Below are 16,567 nucleotides of genomic sequence, written 5' to 3'. Positions count from 1 at the left end.
ATTGATGCTTCCTGCTCCTCCCCCCTTCTCTCTCTCTCTATCTAGCTATCTCTCCTCTCTAAAATGAAGCCTTAAAAAAAAAAAAAGAGTGAATCTAACTCAAGAACATAATAAATTTACATTTCAGTACCATGCCTGTACATCTGGAACTCAATCCAGATTGGAATAGGGTTTAAATGGACTCTAAAAGGAAGTACCTAGGTAAAGATGGGATTAAAAAAATTTGTACCTCAATAAGTTAAAATAAAAAAGAAATTTGTACAATTTGGAACAAATCAAGAAGATGATAAAGGTTGGAAATTCAAGGAAAAATAAAAGGTAGTAAAACATGAAGAACTTGGAGGAATACAGCATTGTGGCCCTCCTGAAAAGACTTACTTGAGAATGAAATCCAACAAACCAGAGACTAGTAAAAATTTAAAACACTCTAAAATCAATAAAATGAAAAAGAAATAAAACCTCTTGGGATTGGAGGAGAAGTTGAAAATGGACTGGTAGTAAGCATTAAACACATTTTAATGTAGAAAGGCCTAAACAATTGTGAGAATTAAGATTTTAAAGAAATCAGACTTTGCCTTGTATCTTCCCATGACAAATACATCTTTAGCATTTTTTACTTTAATTTTTATTTTATTTATTCATTTTAGAGAGGAGAGAGAGAGGGAGAGAGAGACAGAGGGGAGGAGCTGGAAGCATCATCTCCCATATGTGCCTTGACCAGGCAAGCCCAGGGTTTCGAACAGGCGACCTGAGCATTTCCAGGTCGCCGCTTTATCCACTGCGCCACCACAGGTCAGGTGCATTTTTTACTTTAAAGAGTTTAATATCTTTAGGCCCTGGCTGGTTGGCTCAGTGGTAGAACATCAGCCCCACGTGTGGATGTCCTGGGTTTGATTTCCAGTCAGGGCACACAGGAGAAGTGCCCATATGCTTCTCCACCCCTCCCTTTAGCTTCTCTCTCTCTTCCTCTCCTGCAGCCATGGCTGGATTGGAGTGAGTTGGCCCCAGGTGCTGAGGATGGCTCCATAGCGTCTGCCTCAGGTGCTAAAAAATGGCTCCGGTTGCAACAGAGCAAAGGCCCCAGATGGGCAGAGCATCTCCCCCTAGTAGGCTTGCTTGGTGGATCTTGGTCTGGGCGCATGTGAGAATCTGTCTCTGCCTCTCCTTCTCTCACTAAATAATAAATAAAAAAGCTTAATATCTTTAAAAACTTAACCCAAATCATGTTTTTAGTCAAAGCAGGTCTGAACAGGACATTAAATACCAAGATCTTTGTGTTTGGCTGGTGATGCTGTTTATCTTGTGCTGATCAGGATTGAGGAACTAGAAAACAACGAAGACAAAGAGCAGATTCAGTGGAGTGAGGAAATGGGAGGGCATGAACAGGGGGTTGTGGTCAGAGAGGAATTTCAAGACTTTAAAATTAAATGATAAATTACCAGGTGTGACCACATTAGCCAGTAGATGGAGTAGAGGTAAGAGTGATGCAATTGAGAAAGTTAAGTAATATGAAGGCAACATGTCAGAAGACATGGAATACAGTAAAAACAAACCATGAGCCATTGAAAAAAGGACACAGGTAAAGGGAATGTCCCAGGAATCAAGGAAAAGATAGTATAAATAAAAGGCAAACAAATTTAACAGATTTTTTTCCTTATGATTCAAGAGAAGCCAGTGAATTCCTACAATTTACTATTCCAAATTACTCAGAAGAGTTTGAATATTGTATTTTATTGATGTTCTTCACTGTTAAATTCACAATGGCATTGGGCTACTTAAGAAATTGATGTTCAGGTCAGGCCTGACCAGGCGATGGTGCAGTGGATAGAGTGTCGGACTGGGATGTCAAGGACACAGGTTCGAGACCCCGAGGTCGCCAGCTTGAGCGTGGGCTCATCTGGTTTGAGCAAAAGCTCAACAGCTTGGTCCTAAGGTCGCTGGCTTGAGCAAAGGGTTACTTGGTCTACTGAAGGCCCGCAGTCAAGGCACATATGAGAAAGCAATCAATGAACAACTAGGTGTCGCAACAAAAAACTGATGATTGATGCTTCTCATCTCTTTCCGTTCCTGTCTGTCTGTCCCTGTCTATCCCTCTCTCTGACTCTCTCTCTGTCTCTGTAAAAAAAAGAAAAAAAAAAAAAGGTAATTGATGTTCAGAGTTTACATAATAGTCTTCTCCAAGTTTAGAGTATGTGTAGTATAATTGATCTTTCCAATGACAACTTTGATATTTCTGATTTGGGATTACAATGACTGAAGATGTAGGGGGGGGAAATTCAGCCTACTTTCTTCACTGTTTCCATTCCCTCATGTAAAAACTGCTCCCACTTAAATCCCAAACTTTGTTGAATTCTAATGGTAATATCAATAACTAATATTAAAACTCCTGATACCTTGGGTGTGACATGATGATCCCTGGCTAGAACAGTCCAGATAAACGAGAATCGCTGTAGCTTTTGTTATGGATGTGGAGAAATTCCTTCTTCCAGGATTAAATGCACCATCGGTTCCTCATGTGAATCTTTTCATAGTTGAATCCCTGTGCACATTTGCTTTGGATTAAAAGCTTAAAAGAAGAAAATCTGGGTCAAAGAGTGTGATAGACCATATAATGGCACCCCAAAGATGTCTACATCCTATTTCCCAAAGCCTATGAATATGTTAATATGGTGAAAGGGATTTCACAGATGATTAATTTAAGGATCTTAAAATGGGGAAATTAGCTTGTTTTCCAGGTGGGCCCAATGTAATCACAAGGATCCTTATGAGAGTAGAAATAGGTGATGTGATGATAGAAGTTAGTGACGTGAGGAAGAAGCCATGAGTTAAGGAATACAGGTAGTCTCCAGAAGCTTAAAAAGGAGATTTTCTGCTGGGAGCCTCCAGAAGTAACCAGGCCTGCTGCCAGTTGGACTTTAGCCCAGTGAGCTTGATTTTGATCTTCTAAATCTCGGAGCGTTAAATAATAAATTTGTGTTGTTTTATGCCACTAAATTTGTGGTAATTTGTTATAGCAGGAAACTAATACAGTGAGTTTGCACATAGTTTCAAGGTTTCGGTTACTAAATTTCCCATCAGCAGTGTATTAATCTCTTTAATCTCTATATTTGTTCTTTTTCACAGTCTGTAAACTTCTCTAGGCTACCTCTTTTCATCTTGCACAAGTATTCTGAACCTGGTAGATCCACAAAAGCATATATTAGTAATGTTGATGAATTTTAGTAGAGTATGAGGACACTAAAGAAAAACTTCACCCGATTTTTAAGAAAGGTGTAAGCTCTCTTTGAGCCCTGAGTTAGGTGCAGTATCATATCAATGTGTTTTGGAATTTAAAAAAAAAGCAAGTAATAGGTGTAAAAATATCAGGAATTCCTTATATCTCATGCTAAGAGGGCAACTCACCGTGTTATTTTGTGACTAAAATGAGAGAAGCAATTGGGAAAATAATTATAGAAAATATAAATATCATAGTATACAGATTAATATGCAGACACTTGAACACAAATCATGATTAACACATTCTTCCTCATTCTTTTTCCACCTGTGTTATAATGCAAGTTTCTATCAGGTTACCCTTTCATTTTTTAATGGCTTTATTGAGGTAAAATTGACATACAAAAAAATGCACGTGATTACAGCATGCCATTTGATAAGTTTTTGACATGTATAAAACCTGAAAAGCCATCACTTCCAAAAGTTTCCTTGTCCTCTTTTATATCCTCCTTTCTGTTCTTCCCATCTCGTCTGTTTTCTGTCACTATAGATTAGTTTTCAGGTGCTTGAAATTTATATAAATGAAATTATACAGTATGTGCTCTTCTATTCTTGTTTCTTTTACTCAAAATAATTATTTTGAGGCCCTGGCTGAGTACTCGGTTAGCATTATCCCCTTCCAGGCATCCCCAAACTATGGCCCACGGGCCGCATGAAGCCCCCTGAGGCCATTTATCCGGCCCCCCGCCGCACTTCCAGAAGGGGCACCTCTTTCATTGATGGTCAGTGAGAGGAGCACTGTATGTGGCGGCCCTCCAACGGTCTGAGGGACGTGAACTGGCCCTCTGTGTAAAAAGTTTGGGGACCCCTGCTACACAAAGGTTGCTGGTTTGATCCCTGCTCAGGGCACATACAAGAATCAACCAATAAATCCAAATCAGATGTTTCTCCCTAAAAATCAATAAATCAAAACAAAACAAAACCCTGAGGACACGAATGTTCCTCATCTCAGTACTGATAGCATTGAGTCTATTAACAAGCCTTGATAATCTTGTATATGAATGTATTTTTCTCAACCTTGTGCATAAACCTTACTACTCTCCTCTAATCAGATCATAAAGAGAAAACCAGGAATGTTTATTTTTCTTTAGAGTACAGTGCACATAGTAGTTATTCAAATTAATACCAATTAAATGTTGTTTGCCTATTATTACAAGTGTTGCAATATATTAATACAGACCAATTTGGGCTTTGAGTCCTGTGTCCCCTACGTAGCAGGCTGTGTGGCCTTGAGTAAGTCATAACTTTGCTAAGTTGCAGTTATCTGTAAAATGGGGATAGTAGTTCTTGCCTCATAAAGTCAGTGTGAGGCTGGTATAAAAGTTTTGAAAATAAAACAAGGCTCATGAGATGGGTCTAGTTTGGCCGACATTTCTATTTCATATTTCAGCATATTAATGTACTTTCAGGTTAACTTTTTTTGTGTGCCTATAACTGCATTCATCATTTATGAACAGCTCAACTAAAAACGTATGAGTCACCCATGAAGATGGCAAAGCGAAATAAAGTCATCTCTGAAGCACCCAAAATCGCAAGAAAGCTTCATCTATGGTTAAATTAGGATTTTAGAAGTAAATTATGAATCTCAACAGGGACGGAGCCCCCAAACTGTCTGGTGTGAAAGTTATTAATTCTTTGACAGAAACAGAGTACCACTGTGCTAAATCACATACAAATCATTTGGGGATCTTTTCTAAATGCATAATCTGATTCATTAGGTTTGGAGTGGAGGATCAGATTCCGCATGTGCAGAATTTTTAGTGAGACATTTTGATGTTTTTCATTCTAAGTACCGATGTTAAATACATGGAAACTGTAAAATTTCAAGGTGTATAGAAAACAAAAGCCATGTTTGCAAAATTATTTATTTACATTTTAAGCTCACATTAAAAATATTTTAAGATAGAATGGCTAAGATGAAATATACAAAGTCGATATAAACACATACACATTAATCTTTATTGGAGAAGCATCATAGAGATGGCTTTAGATGAACTCAGGTTTGTTTTCCTTCATAAAACCAATGTTCTCTTACATTATGTGATAGTCTTCCCATAAGAATAAATGTTAAAAAAAAAAAGAAACGTAACATATCTTTCAAAAAAGCAGAAAAAGAAACCCAGCCTGGATTTATAATATACCATAAACCCAAAACCATTTTATGGTGCTAAGATGTTCAGATAGGCCCAAACATGGTATAATGAGTAACCTTTAAATATGGAATGCTTTGGTTATTAGATTTGACTTGGTTTTGGCTTAGTTGCATAATTATATCATTCCAAAGAGTCATCCAGGTAATCTGTTCAAAACCAGACTTGCTTAATTCTATAATATTTATTATATAGCATTTAGCTTTCCTTTCACTGGGGATACCTTTAAGATGCTGATAGTAGAGACACATTTCTATTTTCCTTCACTCAGAAAAAAGAAATCACAAAAATAAAAAATTCTTTCTGACATGATAAAATCTGTCGTAAAGTCTTATTTATTCTTTTTTTTAAAGTTCTCTATAATATATGCCCTGGGTATTGGTACATTATTGAAATACTAAACCTGTAACAGCTCCTCCAATATCTTGAAAGCCTAACTTGGTGATCTACATATTTATGTAAAATATGCTTAGGATTAAATCTATAAACAATGTACTTGAAGCTTCTGGGGAGAATTTGCATTTAAAATAGCATTTAAAATCTGACTTTATTAAGAGTTTTAGAAAAATAAAATACTGTGTGGTTCTACCCCCTCCTTTTCTACTTATCTCCCTTCACAAATTTGAGTTTAAGAGCTCAGCTTTCTTTCTAAAATGCAGAAGAAAGGAAAAATAGAACAACGCTGGTTTTTACTATCCACGTTTTCCTCTTCTTAGTGCAATGCATTATTATCACAAAGGCAAATTTGATTCTCTTTCCTTGAAATGAAAATCCCATCTTCTATGACTTAATTTAAATAACTGTTCTTAGGAAGTCAAAAGAAAGTTTAATCAGTGCTTTTAACAAACAAGTAGCTATAGATGCCTATAAAATAATACATAACTTGTGATTTTAAAGAGTGCCATTATAAAGTCTGGAAGCAAAATCTAAACATTTAACAGTTTAATCTCTTTAAAAGTTCTTTAAACTGCTATAAGCTATATTATAAATTGTCAGTTAAATTCTCACTCTACAAAAATATACTGCACAAATGTATCAATTTAAGGTAACTATGTGTTTCTCGTGTTGACCTTTTCTCCAACCTTATAAGTGCAATAAAGCAAGAAATTAAGCACCTAGATGTTGGTTAAATAAACTTTCATTTGAGCAGCATTTTGATTTTGGATAACAGGATTCTAAATGTAGTCTAAAATTTTCCAGAAAGTCACATTCACAGTCATTGTACAGCATTTTATATACACATAAATACAGATTTATAAGAAATAAACAAATACCTACACTTTTCATAATGTAAAAAATACAACATGTGAACACATAGTAAGCCAGCTATTTGGAAAATGTGCTTGGAGTTCATTTTTGATGGCAATAACCTTGAGTAATTTGAAACATATCACATAAGTATACCACAGATACTTAGCCTAGGCCTAATCACAGTTTTAAGTGAAAAATATTCTGTTAAATCCAATGTGGTAAAAGCAATTGCATTTATTAGTAATGTTTGCACTGAGAAAGAAAGATGGGGGAAGGCATGATAGCAGATATCAAATGCTTTGACGTGTAATTATGGGAAAGGATGAAGGATTAAAATTCTTTTTCCAGGGGGAAATCAAGACTTTCTGATAAGAGCTGTCCAAAAATGAAAAAGGTTTGCTTCATTAATGTGACTCCCAGTCCCATAAACAACCATGCCTTGTCAGGACTCTTGTAGCGGACTCCTGTGCTGGCAGGTGGAACTAACAGTAGATGGTTAGGCCTGGAGGAACTCTAAAGTTCCTTGATGCAAACTGAGTTGAGATTGAGTTTCTGACATACGACTTCTTAGGCAGTTTGCTTCATCTTTTGTTCCTGCTATAAAGCAGTGCTTGATTTTGCTGTTATACCACTTGTAAATCAATGGGGTTTGGCCTCACTGGGATACATCAAAGTGAATTTTTGTTATTTATTGCTCTCCCACAAAAATAAATAGGTGACTATGATGGGCTTTTGATGAACTTTGTTAGTGTGTCCTACACCTAATAAGTTCTCCACCAACTGCTGGCTGATGTAGGCTACAACACAGACTTTACTTGGGGGGAAGGGTAAAAAATGGTATGCAATCTAAAATGTTTACTGTTCTATAAAGTTCTGGCCTTGAGACGAAATGGGAAATCCTATTTGGCACTCTTTTATCTCAGATGGCATGCCAATGCTTACCAGAGTAACAAATTCTTATTATCAGATTTAAGGTGTAGAGGAATAGAAAGTGTAGAAATTTTTACCTATTTAAACAAGCAAATAATAACTATTCCATAAGTTAGAAGAGGTTTTTTTACTGTAAAGTCAAGGCCTTTTTTCAGAAGACTACATTCACTAAAAGTGTACAAATAAAAATCCCACTATAGCTCTAAATCTAAGACAAATAAATAAGGTCACATGGTTTATACATTTTAAATTCTTAAAGAGGCCCTGCATTATTTCAGGAAGACAGAGTAAAGTATTGTTCCCTGAGTTCTTGAGGCAACCCCAAATGTAATAATTTTATGAAGTCCAAGACTTTAGAGAGAAAGAAACTCATCTCTTTTTTGAGAGTAGCTGTTCTTCAAAGTGGTTGTCCAGTGCTTTCCCTACAGTTCAAATGCTTTAAGAATGTGCCTACCCATTTTTTTAGAAGATAAGCTCCCAAATTAAAAAAAAAAAGACTTTTAAAAGAAGGTAAAGTTTTAAAATTACTGAACACAGGTGAGTAACTGAGTTTTATATCTATAATACATCAAGAGTGGTAATACTGTCATAAGTGTTAGAAGGTAGAGTTCTATAGACTCTGGCCTTTTTTACCTCAGTGGTTATTGAGCTTAATTTCTCTTACCAACAGAAAGTCTACCAATTAATTCAAAGAATAAAATTATTAGAAACAGAATGATTTTCCACATATAACTGTTAAGAAGGCATGCATCTGATTTAAAATAAAGATCAAAACAAATTAATTAAATCTCAAATTTAAAATATCTGGAATTTAATAATATTTTTCCAAGTGAGAGGAGGGGAGATAGACTCCTGTCATGTGTCCCGACTGGATCCACCCAGCAACCCTGTTCTGCCCATCTGGGGCCATTTTTGCAACTGAGCTATTTTAAGCACCTGAGGTGGAGGCTCCACAGAGCAATCCTTAGCTCCCGGGGCCAATGTGCTTGAACCAATCAAGCCATGGCTGCGGGAGGAGAAAAGAGAGAGAGAGAGAAAGAGAAAGGGGAGAAGAGGGAAAGTGAGGGGTGGAGAAGCAGATTGTTGCTCTTCTTGTGTGCCCTGACCAGAATTGAACCTAAGACTTCCACATGCCAGGCTGATGCTCTTACACTGAGCTAACCAGCCAGGGCTAATAATTATTTTTAAAAACTCATTCAGCACTGGGGCTCTTTAGAGTCTGGAATTGTTTTCAATGTCTACCTTCTTGGTGGCTATTAGAATATTTTTTAAAAACTCAAAACTTGGAAATACTACAAACAGTGAAATATGTGACTATCTGTGTGCAACTCCTATTAGAGTCTATTTAGAAAAATTCATTACAATGAATGGAGACTCCAATTCTGTCGCTGGTAGTTTTAGGTTAGGCTTAACTTGAAGCCATTAAAGGTTTTTTAAATTAAAAAAAAAGGTTGAGAGAACCTACTGAAATATTCCATCCATTTCAGTAAAGTGCACAAACATGAGTGTGTCTTTTGTCTTTGCTATGACCTCAAGGGAGGTGTAGAAGTCAATGGTGCTGGTGTCAGATTCCTGACTATGTTACTGAGGCTGGCAATCTTTTCTTCCAGGAGGTAATTTTTCTTCTCGGCTGTTTTTTGTCGTTGTTCAGTCATCTCCAGAGCTTTCAACAACTGGGCATTTTCAACATACAAATCCTTCACTATTGCATCTGCTTTAGTATTCTTACAGAGCTAGAAAGAGAACCAGAAACATCTTGACTCCATTTCTGTAATTCCTTTAAGTTAAAATCTGACATAAGGACAGTTGTTTATAAAGGCAAATGGCTTCTATCAATTATATTCTTATTTTACAATACAGCTTTCATATCAGACTGGCATCAGAGATACAAGTAGAGCGTATCCACTTACTCCAAGCTTTTTCTTTGCATAATATTTTATATGTTTATAGAAATCACTGATAAAAAGAACAAATTAATATTTGAGGGTTCAAAAATGAAAGTGTTTCCACCTGAATAAATTAGGCATTACTTCTTTATTCATTCTCTAAAAATAGTAAATATTTTTATAAAAGTTGTAAGGTGTGAATTGTGTTTAACTTTTCTCAACAACAGTTGCTTGAGCTTCCCATTCATAACTACAATCTGATTATTTTAAAACGTGGCTCATGTATTATAACAAAGAGATGAGATTTGGGCAGTTACTTTCCCTTAACTCTTCCTCTTTTGCCTTCCAGAGCCTTGCCTAGAAGATATATTCTAATATTTATGATTAGAACATATAATCTAGGTTAGAGTGGGGAAACCTGCCAGCAGCCTTGGGGTAATTTTATTATAGCTTCTGTTAATAATTTTGTAATTCCTTTTCCCTCATTATACTTTTAACTCCTCATTTACACCTAATTTCAAGCAGGACATCTTCAAGTATAAAGGCTTATGGGGATAAAGAGTAGCTAATTATTTTTACTAGCATTTTATAGGGCAATGATGTAGCCTATAGCTTAGACTGGCAACTGTAACATAATAACCTCCTCTATTGGACTGTTCTAATACAACTTTTCTTTTTCTCTTCCTCCCTTCCATTAAAAGACACTTGAATGGTTCTTCATCACCTAAGGAATGAAATTCAATTCCATGGCTTAGCATGTAAGGTCCTCTACTGCTATTTCCTCTCTATATCTCTAGTTTCTTCTCCTGCTTCTCCCAAGACAGTGTTATGCTACACTATTAATGCCACAGTGCTTGCAGATGTCCATACCCCATATGTTATCATAACCCCATGATGTTTCTGTAGCCTAGAATGCTCTTCCCACATTTCTTCACCTGTTAAAATCTTACTCAACCCATAATACGAGGTTTAAGAGGCCTTTAGGAAACTTTCTTTAAACTCTCTGGGTTGCATCAAGTATTCCTTCCCTGTGTTCCCCTCTACTGAAAACAGAGTGGACCCCACTTTCTTTATTTTTGAAACTACTACTGGCCAAATGCTCAGTACTTTGTAGGTGGATATACTACACGTGGGTAGAGATTTTGTTTTGTTCACTGCTGTATCTTTAGTGCTTAGAACAGTATCTGGCAAATAGTAACTATACATTGAATACACTAATAATCAAACAAAGGGTTGAGCCTGACTTGTGGTGGCACAGGGGATAAAGTGTTGACCTGGAATGCTGACGTCACCAGTTTGAAACCCTGGGCTTGCCTGGTCAAGGCACATATGGGAGTTGATGCTTCTTACTCCACCCCCCCTTCTCTCTCTTGCTCTCCCCCACCCTCTCTAAAATGAATAAATAAAATAATATTTAAAAAAATAATAATCAAAGGGTTGAGTCAATACATGCTTATTTTACAGGACTTTTTCTTTCCAAAAAGACAATGGAAAGCTCCTGTCTACCTCTGCATTAAAACTCTCTCGGGATTATTCTTCCTGATTTTTATGTATCTAGAAAACCAGGTTGGGCAACTTCCTCCTGCCCAACCCCTATCAGTGGTTCACCTCAAACTTTCCTAGAAAATAGTCCTTTTTGTATGTCTCCTCAGCTGATGCACATAAAATTTCTAAACACAGAGGCCACAGTTCAGGCTACTCAGTGGTCTTAAGAGTTCAGGGTCTAGATTCTAAGTCAATGCATAGTTTTTTGAGTCTGAGTCTGGTTATAGCCACAAGGTACTTTTTGAGGTTGTCATAGCCATTGCAAACAAGAAAGCTGAAGTTCTATATATTATCCTCCAAGTTTTTTACCAATATAAATTTTCTGTTTATTTAAGTAGGACTATTTCCTGCCTTGGGTAAAATAAATAAATAAACTTATTTATTTATTTATGAGTCATTATTAACAAATACAAATTTTAAATTGTGAACAAAGATATATCTTAAAAGACCTTTGGAAAAAATAATGTAGAATACAGAATTCATATTTTTGAAGTGGTATAGGAGAACATGAATCCTAAATTCTTCTAAACATAGTAGAATTTGCCTTTATTAGAGAACAGTGGTTAACAAATTAATGGCAATAAAGGAATATAGAACTGGAGTTAAAAGTGGAATGTAAGGTGGGTGGGTAGAGATGACCTGGGAGGCTCACTTGTTCTTTAAGCTGATTCACTTTCTCCTGAAGAAGCCTTTTCACCAGTTTCAATTTCTGTTCAACTTCTATCATTCGTTCCTCCATGACAGTTACCAGTTGTTCCTGGTTTCCCTGAAGGGAAGAAAAAAATGTATTATTTGAAAATCATGCCACACTGAAATGAAACCACTAGTAGTTTATTTTTCCCACATAGGATATCTAGAGAAAGGAGAGCAAATGTTCACCTCTGTAGCAGGAAGGGTAGGTTTCTTATGAAATGGGAATTCTGAACACTGCACGGGTTGTACGTGTTAGAAAAGCAACCCTATCAGAGAAAGAATCAAAGATAAAGAAAAAAAGAATCTTACCTGTCTTACCATCTTCCCCTGAGATAAAGCAAAATTCTTAAGACCAATAATTTATTACCTGTGTGCACTTTTAGTAAAATAGGTATCCAAAGTAAATTAAAAGATGGTTATCAACTTTCTATCTGTGATTTGGGTCTTTGCAATATTGTGGGCCTCTTAACAACACAACAAAAACTGAGTTTATTCAGGTTTGTCTAACATTTCCAATCAGCTTGCAATATGCACATCCTTTTTTCCCTTTGAAATGGCTGATGACTGTGAGCATGTTAGTGTTTCTTTATGATAATCAGCCTCCTTCCTGCCACTTACTCTATTCATCTGTTTCCAGTTTGACTTGTCAATGTGGAGCAAACATCTGGATTGGAGGATGGGTTTATCATCTGAACAGATTTAAAATTAAGAATCTTCTCCCCACAAACAATTTCTAGAAAAAACAGGGAAGCAAAAGATCCCTGTCCTCTCTTCTCACACAACCATGACAATGAAGGAATAGTGGGCTCTGGAGAGAAGAGGGGCCTGGAGAAAGATTTCAAGTACAATTGACTACCCCTCCCCACAGTCCACCAAAATATTCACATAAGAAATTTCAGATTTTCAAAGGTTCTTTAAATGTTAAGCAAAACTCAGGTGTTAGCGGCTGGTGGCATAACCAGCCTTTAAAATATTCTCAAAAAGGCATCCTTTAGAAAGCATGTAGAATAACCAAATGTGAGTTGAAAGCCATCATTTGTTTGGTTACTAAGTAATAGCATTTATTCAAACATAAAGGAAACAAATAAACCATGTGATTAATTTGAAGGAAAAAATCGTAGTAGGCAAAAGTATAATACAGAAAGTAAATTTCAAGAAATCAGGCTTTGAAAGCATCTAGCTTTTAAAAAATCTTATATTTTAAAAGATATAATGGCTTTTTAAAATTCAAACATAGGTCCCGGCTGGTTGGCTCAGTGGTAGAGAGTCAGCCCAGCGTGTGGAAATCCTGGGTTTGATTCCCGGTCAAGGCACACTGAAGAAGCAACCATTTACTTCTCCATCCTCTCCCTCCTCCTTCTCTCTCTCCCCTCTCTCTCCCCCTTCTGCAGCCATGGCCCATTGGTTTGAGTGTATCAGCCCTGGGCATGGAGGACAGCTCTGTGGAGCCTCTACCTCAGGCACTAAAAATAGCTTGGTTGCAAGCATGGCCACAGATGGGAAGAACATCGGCCCCAGACAGGGATTGCCGGGTGAATCCCAGGTGGGGCGCATGCAGGAGTTTGTCTCTCTATCTCCCCTACTCTCACTTGAAAAAAGAAGAAAAAGAATAAATAAAAATATAAAATAAAATTCAAAGATAAAATGAAAAATGCCTGATTTCCATTTTTCTTAAAAAAAAAAAGCAAAACAAAACAAAATACAATAAGAGCTAATTAATTAAAAAAACATGGAAGATGGCAAAAGAGTGGGGAAAGAGGAAAAACAAAGGCAGTCATATTTAAAATTTATTTTATTGTTTCATAAAAATTTTCCTTTTTCCTGTCAAAAAGGTATTGTACATCTTATACAAAACAGTATAAATAAACCCTGATTTTCTTCAAATTCCATATATAAAAGTAGTACCTTTTATTAAAAATAGTTACAACATATGGAATGAGAAAATATATAGAATACACCCTTTCAAGAATCTCAAATCCACTCTTTAAATGGTATAAATAAAATGATTTGTAACACGTTCAAATTTGTGAATTTGATTTACAAAATCTGTCATTTCTACATAAATAAATAAGAGACATAATACTGTAAAGGCATAATAGTAATAACTTAAAAGAGCACTTGATTCCAAAACATTTCTCAGCTTATGTCTCTGTGTTTATGTGGTGGTGGTGGTGGTGGTGGTGGTGGTGTGTGTGTGTGTATGAGCATGTCTGAGTATTGCCATGGTAAGAAATGCCATCAATAGCAGCCCAGTTTTCACAGGTGCCCAATCCTTCTGTAGGAATCTGCATGCACTGCTCGCTGCTCCGGCAGGAAGGCCTAGAGAAAGAAGGCAAGTGGTACACTTCACCCTGAGGTCCAGATTATATTTTGGGGGGGAGTCTAAATTCACACATTTATAATGCAAACAATTTTTTAAAGCATACATATCAACACCACATATGCAAGCAAAGCAACACAAAGGCAGAAGAAATCACATCACTCCATGCACAGAGACAACGTGCAGATTCTAAAAATATTCTTAAATTCGTGTCTGCTCAGTTACCACAAACAGAACCTGTGGTGGCATTCTAGTGAGAGCAATAAGCGGTTCACCCTGCCATCTGACTGGGGGAATTTTATTTTTTAGTATAAAAATCTTTTGTCTACCTAATCCTGAAGTAATTGGAATAATGGGATATTTATTTTTAAACACTGGTGGGTGGGTTGGGAAGAGCATGCTTTGAAAATAGTGTGAGGAAGCAATGAGTGGAATCTTAGCCTAATCACTGGTTTAAAATGTCCAATAGAAACTGAAGTCAAGGTTATATATTCAACTCTGTAATGAGGAGTTGAAGCATCTAATACCCCACCATCACAATTTGTATTCAGGAATTTAATTTTAATAATTGAAAATTAAAGTAGGAAGCTTCGAAAGACATGGATTTTAAAGCACAAAAGAAACTTTTTTAAAGGTTTTGTTGAAAAGAACAGATGACAGAAGAATATCATGACAAAGCATAGGTATATATTAGGAGAGGAATAGAGAACTGCTCTAATGAATAATTATAGTGTTAATGTGACTTTGCAAAGCCACTTTGAGGGGACTGCAGAAAAAGAACTAAAGGTATTCCTTATCCAATGTCAGCTGAGGGCACGGAAATAGAAGAGCAGCATCCAAACCAGAAAGAATTAATTTAGAATTCTACAAACTAAGGAGTGTTTTTTATTTTACTTTGAATTCTGAATAAACTAAATGCACAAGACCAAAGAATTAAGAAACTTCTGAAAAAGGATGATTATGAGTGAAGCACTAACTAGAAATAACTATTTGAAAACCTAGGTGATAAAAGATTGTGTCTAGTGGTGAGCTGGGATATGCTAATTCAAAGGGAAGGGAATAAAGGTCTTTATTAACTTAAAAATAATTTTTTAAATGATGTAGCTTGAAAAACTCTCAGTGAACCATGTCAACTAAAAAGAGTCACTGACTACACATTTGACTTTGTTAGCTGTGAAAAGTCTCCAGTCGTGAACCCCATGGAACTCAGCAGGCTGCACCCCTCTGGTGTGAGAAAACCCAGGAAGCTCTGTTAGTGCTGCATATGCAGGAGTTGCATTTGAATTCATAGTGTTTTTGGCATCAGACAAGTATGTCAGGTCAATTGTGCCCTTTGTGCAAGTGATCCTGATACTGTATCACCAGTTATGAATGTGCAAAGGAGACCCTGAACACTTCATCACCCAGCTTAGAAGCCAGAATTCAAAAACAGCACTGCAAAAACAAAAACAAAACAAACAAAAAAACCCAAAAGAGGCGCTGCAGTTCTGTGGATTTGTAATACAGGTAGGGTATAATCCCTGACAGCAGGTTTACATTCTTTATCTCCACCTATCAACTGGTGTCACTTCAAAGAGAAAGGTAAAATTAAATGAGGTGATCTGAGCTTCTATTAGAGGGGAAAAAAGAGCCTCATACCTGTGGTGTGTTGGTTTCGGAGGTTCTATTTTCAGGTTCCTCCTGCAGGTGCTGGTTCATCCTTTCTGCCTGCAGCAGCTGGTGTTGAAACTGCAGAAACTGCTCCCTGGGCGCCATTGGACAGGCTTGCTGCTGGAGCAGCTGCAGATCCCAAGTGTGAGGGGGTGGGCTAAGCATCACAGTGGACTTCAGGTGCTGCATCTGGAGGACGAGGGCAAAGCCCCGGTCAGCTGCAGTGCCTTCAGTCACAGAGCTGCCTTTGACAGTGATCAGCAGAGAGTAATGGAGCCTGACCCAATGATAACTTGCCAATCTGGATAGCACATGAGTCTCACTAAGAAGCAAATGGGAAGAATCATTTTGCTTAGGGGATAATATAATGAACAAATCAGTAGGCCCTCTTAAAAGTTTTAGACTTAAAATTATTCTTCCTCACTCTTGAGTGACTAAAAGGGTATGAGGTACATGATGTTCATAATATCTGAAATCTACTTAATATTTTTTGTAACAGAACATTTAATTATCCTTTTTTTTTAAGTAAGGTGGGGACATAGTGAGACTCCCACATGCACCCTGACCAGGATCCACCTGACAACCCCTGACTTAGGCTGATGCTCAAATCATTCAAGCTATTTTTAGTGCTTGAGGCTAATGCTTGGACCAACTGAGGTATCCTCAGTGCTGAGGCCATGCTCAAACCAATCAAGTCACTAGCTGTGGGAGGGAAACAGGAAGAGAAGGGGGAGAGGAATGCGGGGCGGGGGGGAGCAGATGGCTGCTTCTCCTCTGTGCTCTGACTGGGAATTCAACCCAGGACGTCCATACGTCAGGCAGACGCTCTATCCACTGAGCAACCAGCAGGGCCCAATGTTCTTAAAAAG

At 37.1% G+C, this 16,567-nt stretch overlaps 1 protein-coding gene across 9 annotated transcripts in view; it reads right to left on the bottom strand.

Moving 5' to 3' along the window:
- Window positions 1-6,899: 6,899 nt before the first annotated feature.
- Window positions 6,900-16,567, bottom strand: part of NIN (ninein) — a 118,501-nt gene continuing 108,833 nt past the window's right edge. For 6 of the 9 annotated variants that reach the window (XM_066344140.1, XM_066344139.1, XM_066344138.1 and 3 more), the window contains 3 exons: window positions 15,687-15,887; window positions 11,688-11,801; window positions 6,900-9,337 (listed from right to left, as the gene is read on the bottom strand). In XM_066344140.1, coding sequence (XP_066200237.1) covers window positions 9,128-9,337; window positions 11,688-11,801; window positions 15,687-15,887 — 525 coding nt within the window. In that variant the 3' untranslated portion in view covers window positions 6,900-9,127. Of the gene's footprint in view, window positions 9,338-11,222; window positions 11,802-13,598; window positions 14,048-15,686; window positions 15,888-16,567 lie in introns of those variants that run through there. The other 3 variants (XM_066344142.1, XM_066344143.1, XM_066344146.1) reach the window with 2 other exon arrangements.

This window comes from Saccopteryx leptura, chromosome 6 (assembly GCF_036850995.1).
Source record: "Saccopteryx leptura isolate mSacLep1 chromosome 6, mSacLep1_pri_phased_curated, whole genome shotgun sequence".
Lineage (NCBI taxonomy): Eukaryota > Metazoa > Chordata > Mammalia > Chiroptera > Emballonuridae > Saccopteryx > Saccopteryx leptura.
This window is presented reverse-complemented; position numbering and strand designations above follow the sequence as displayed.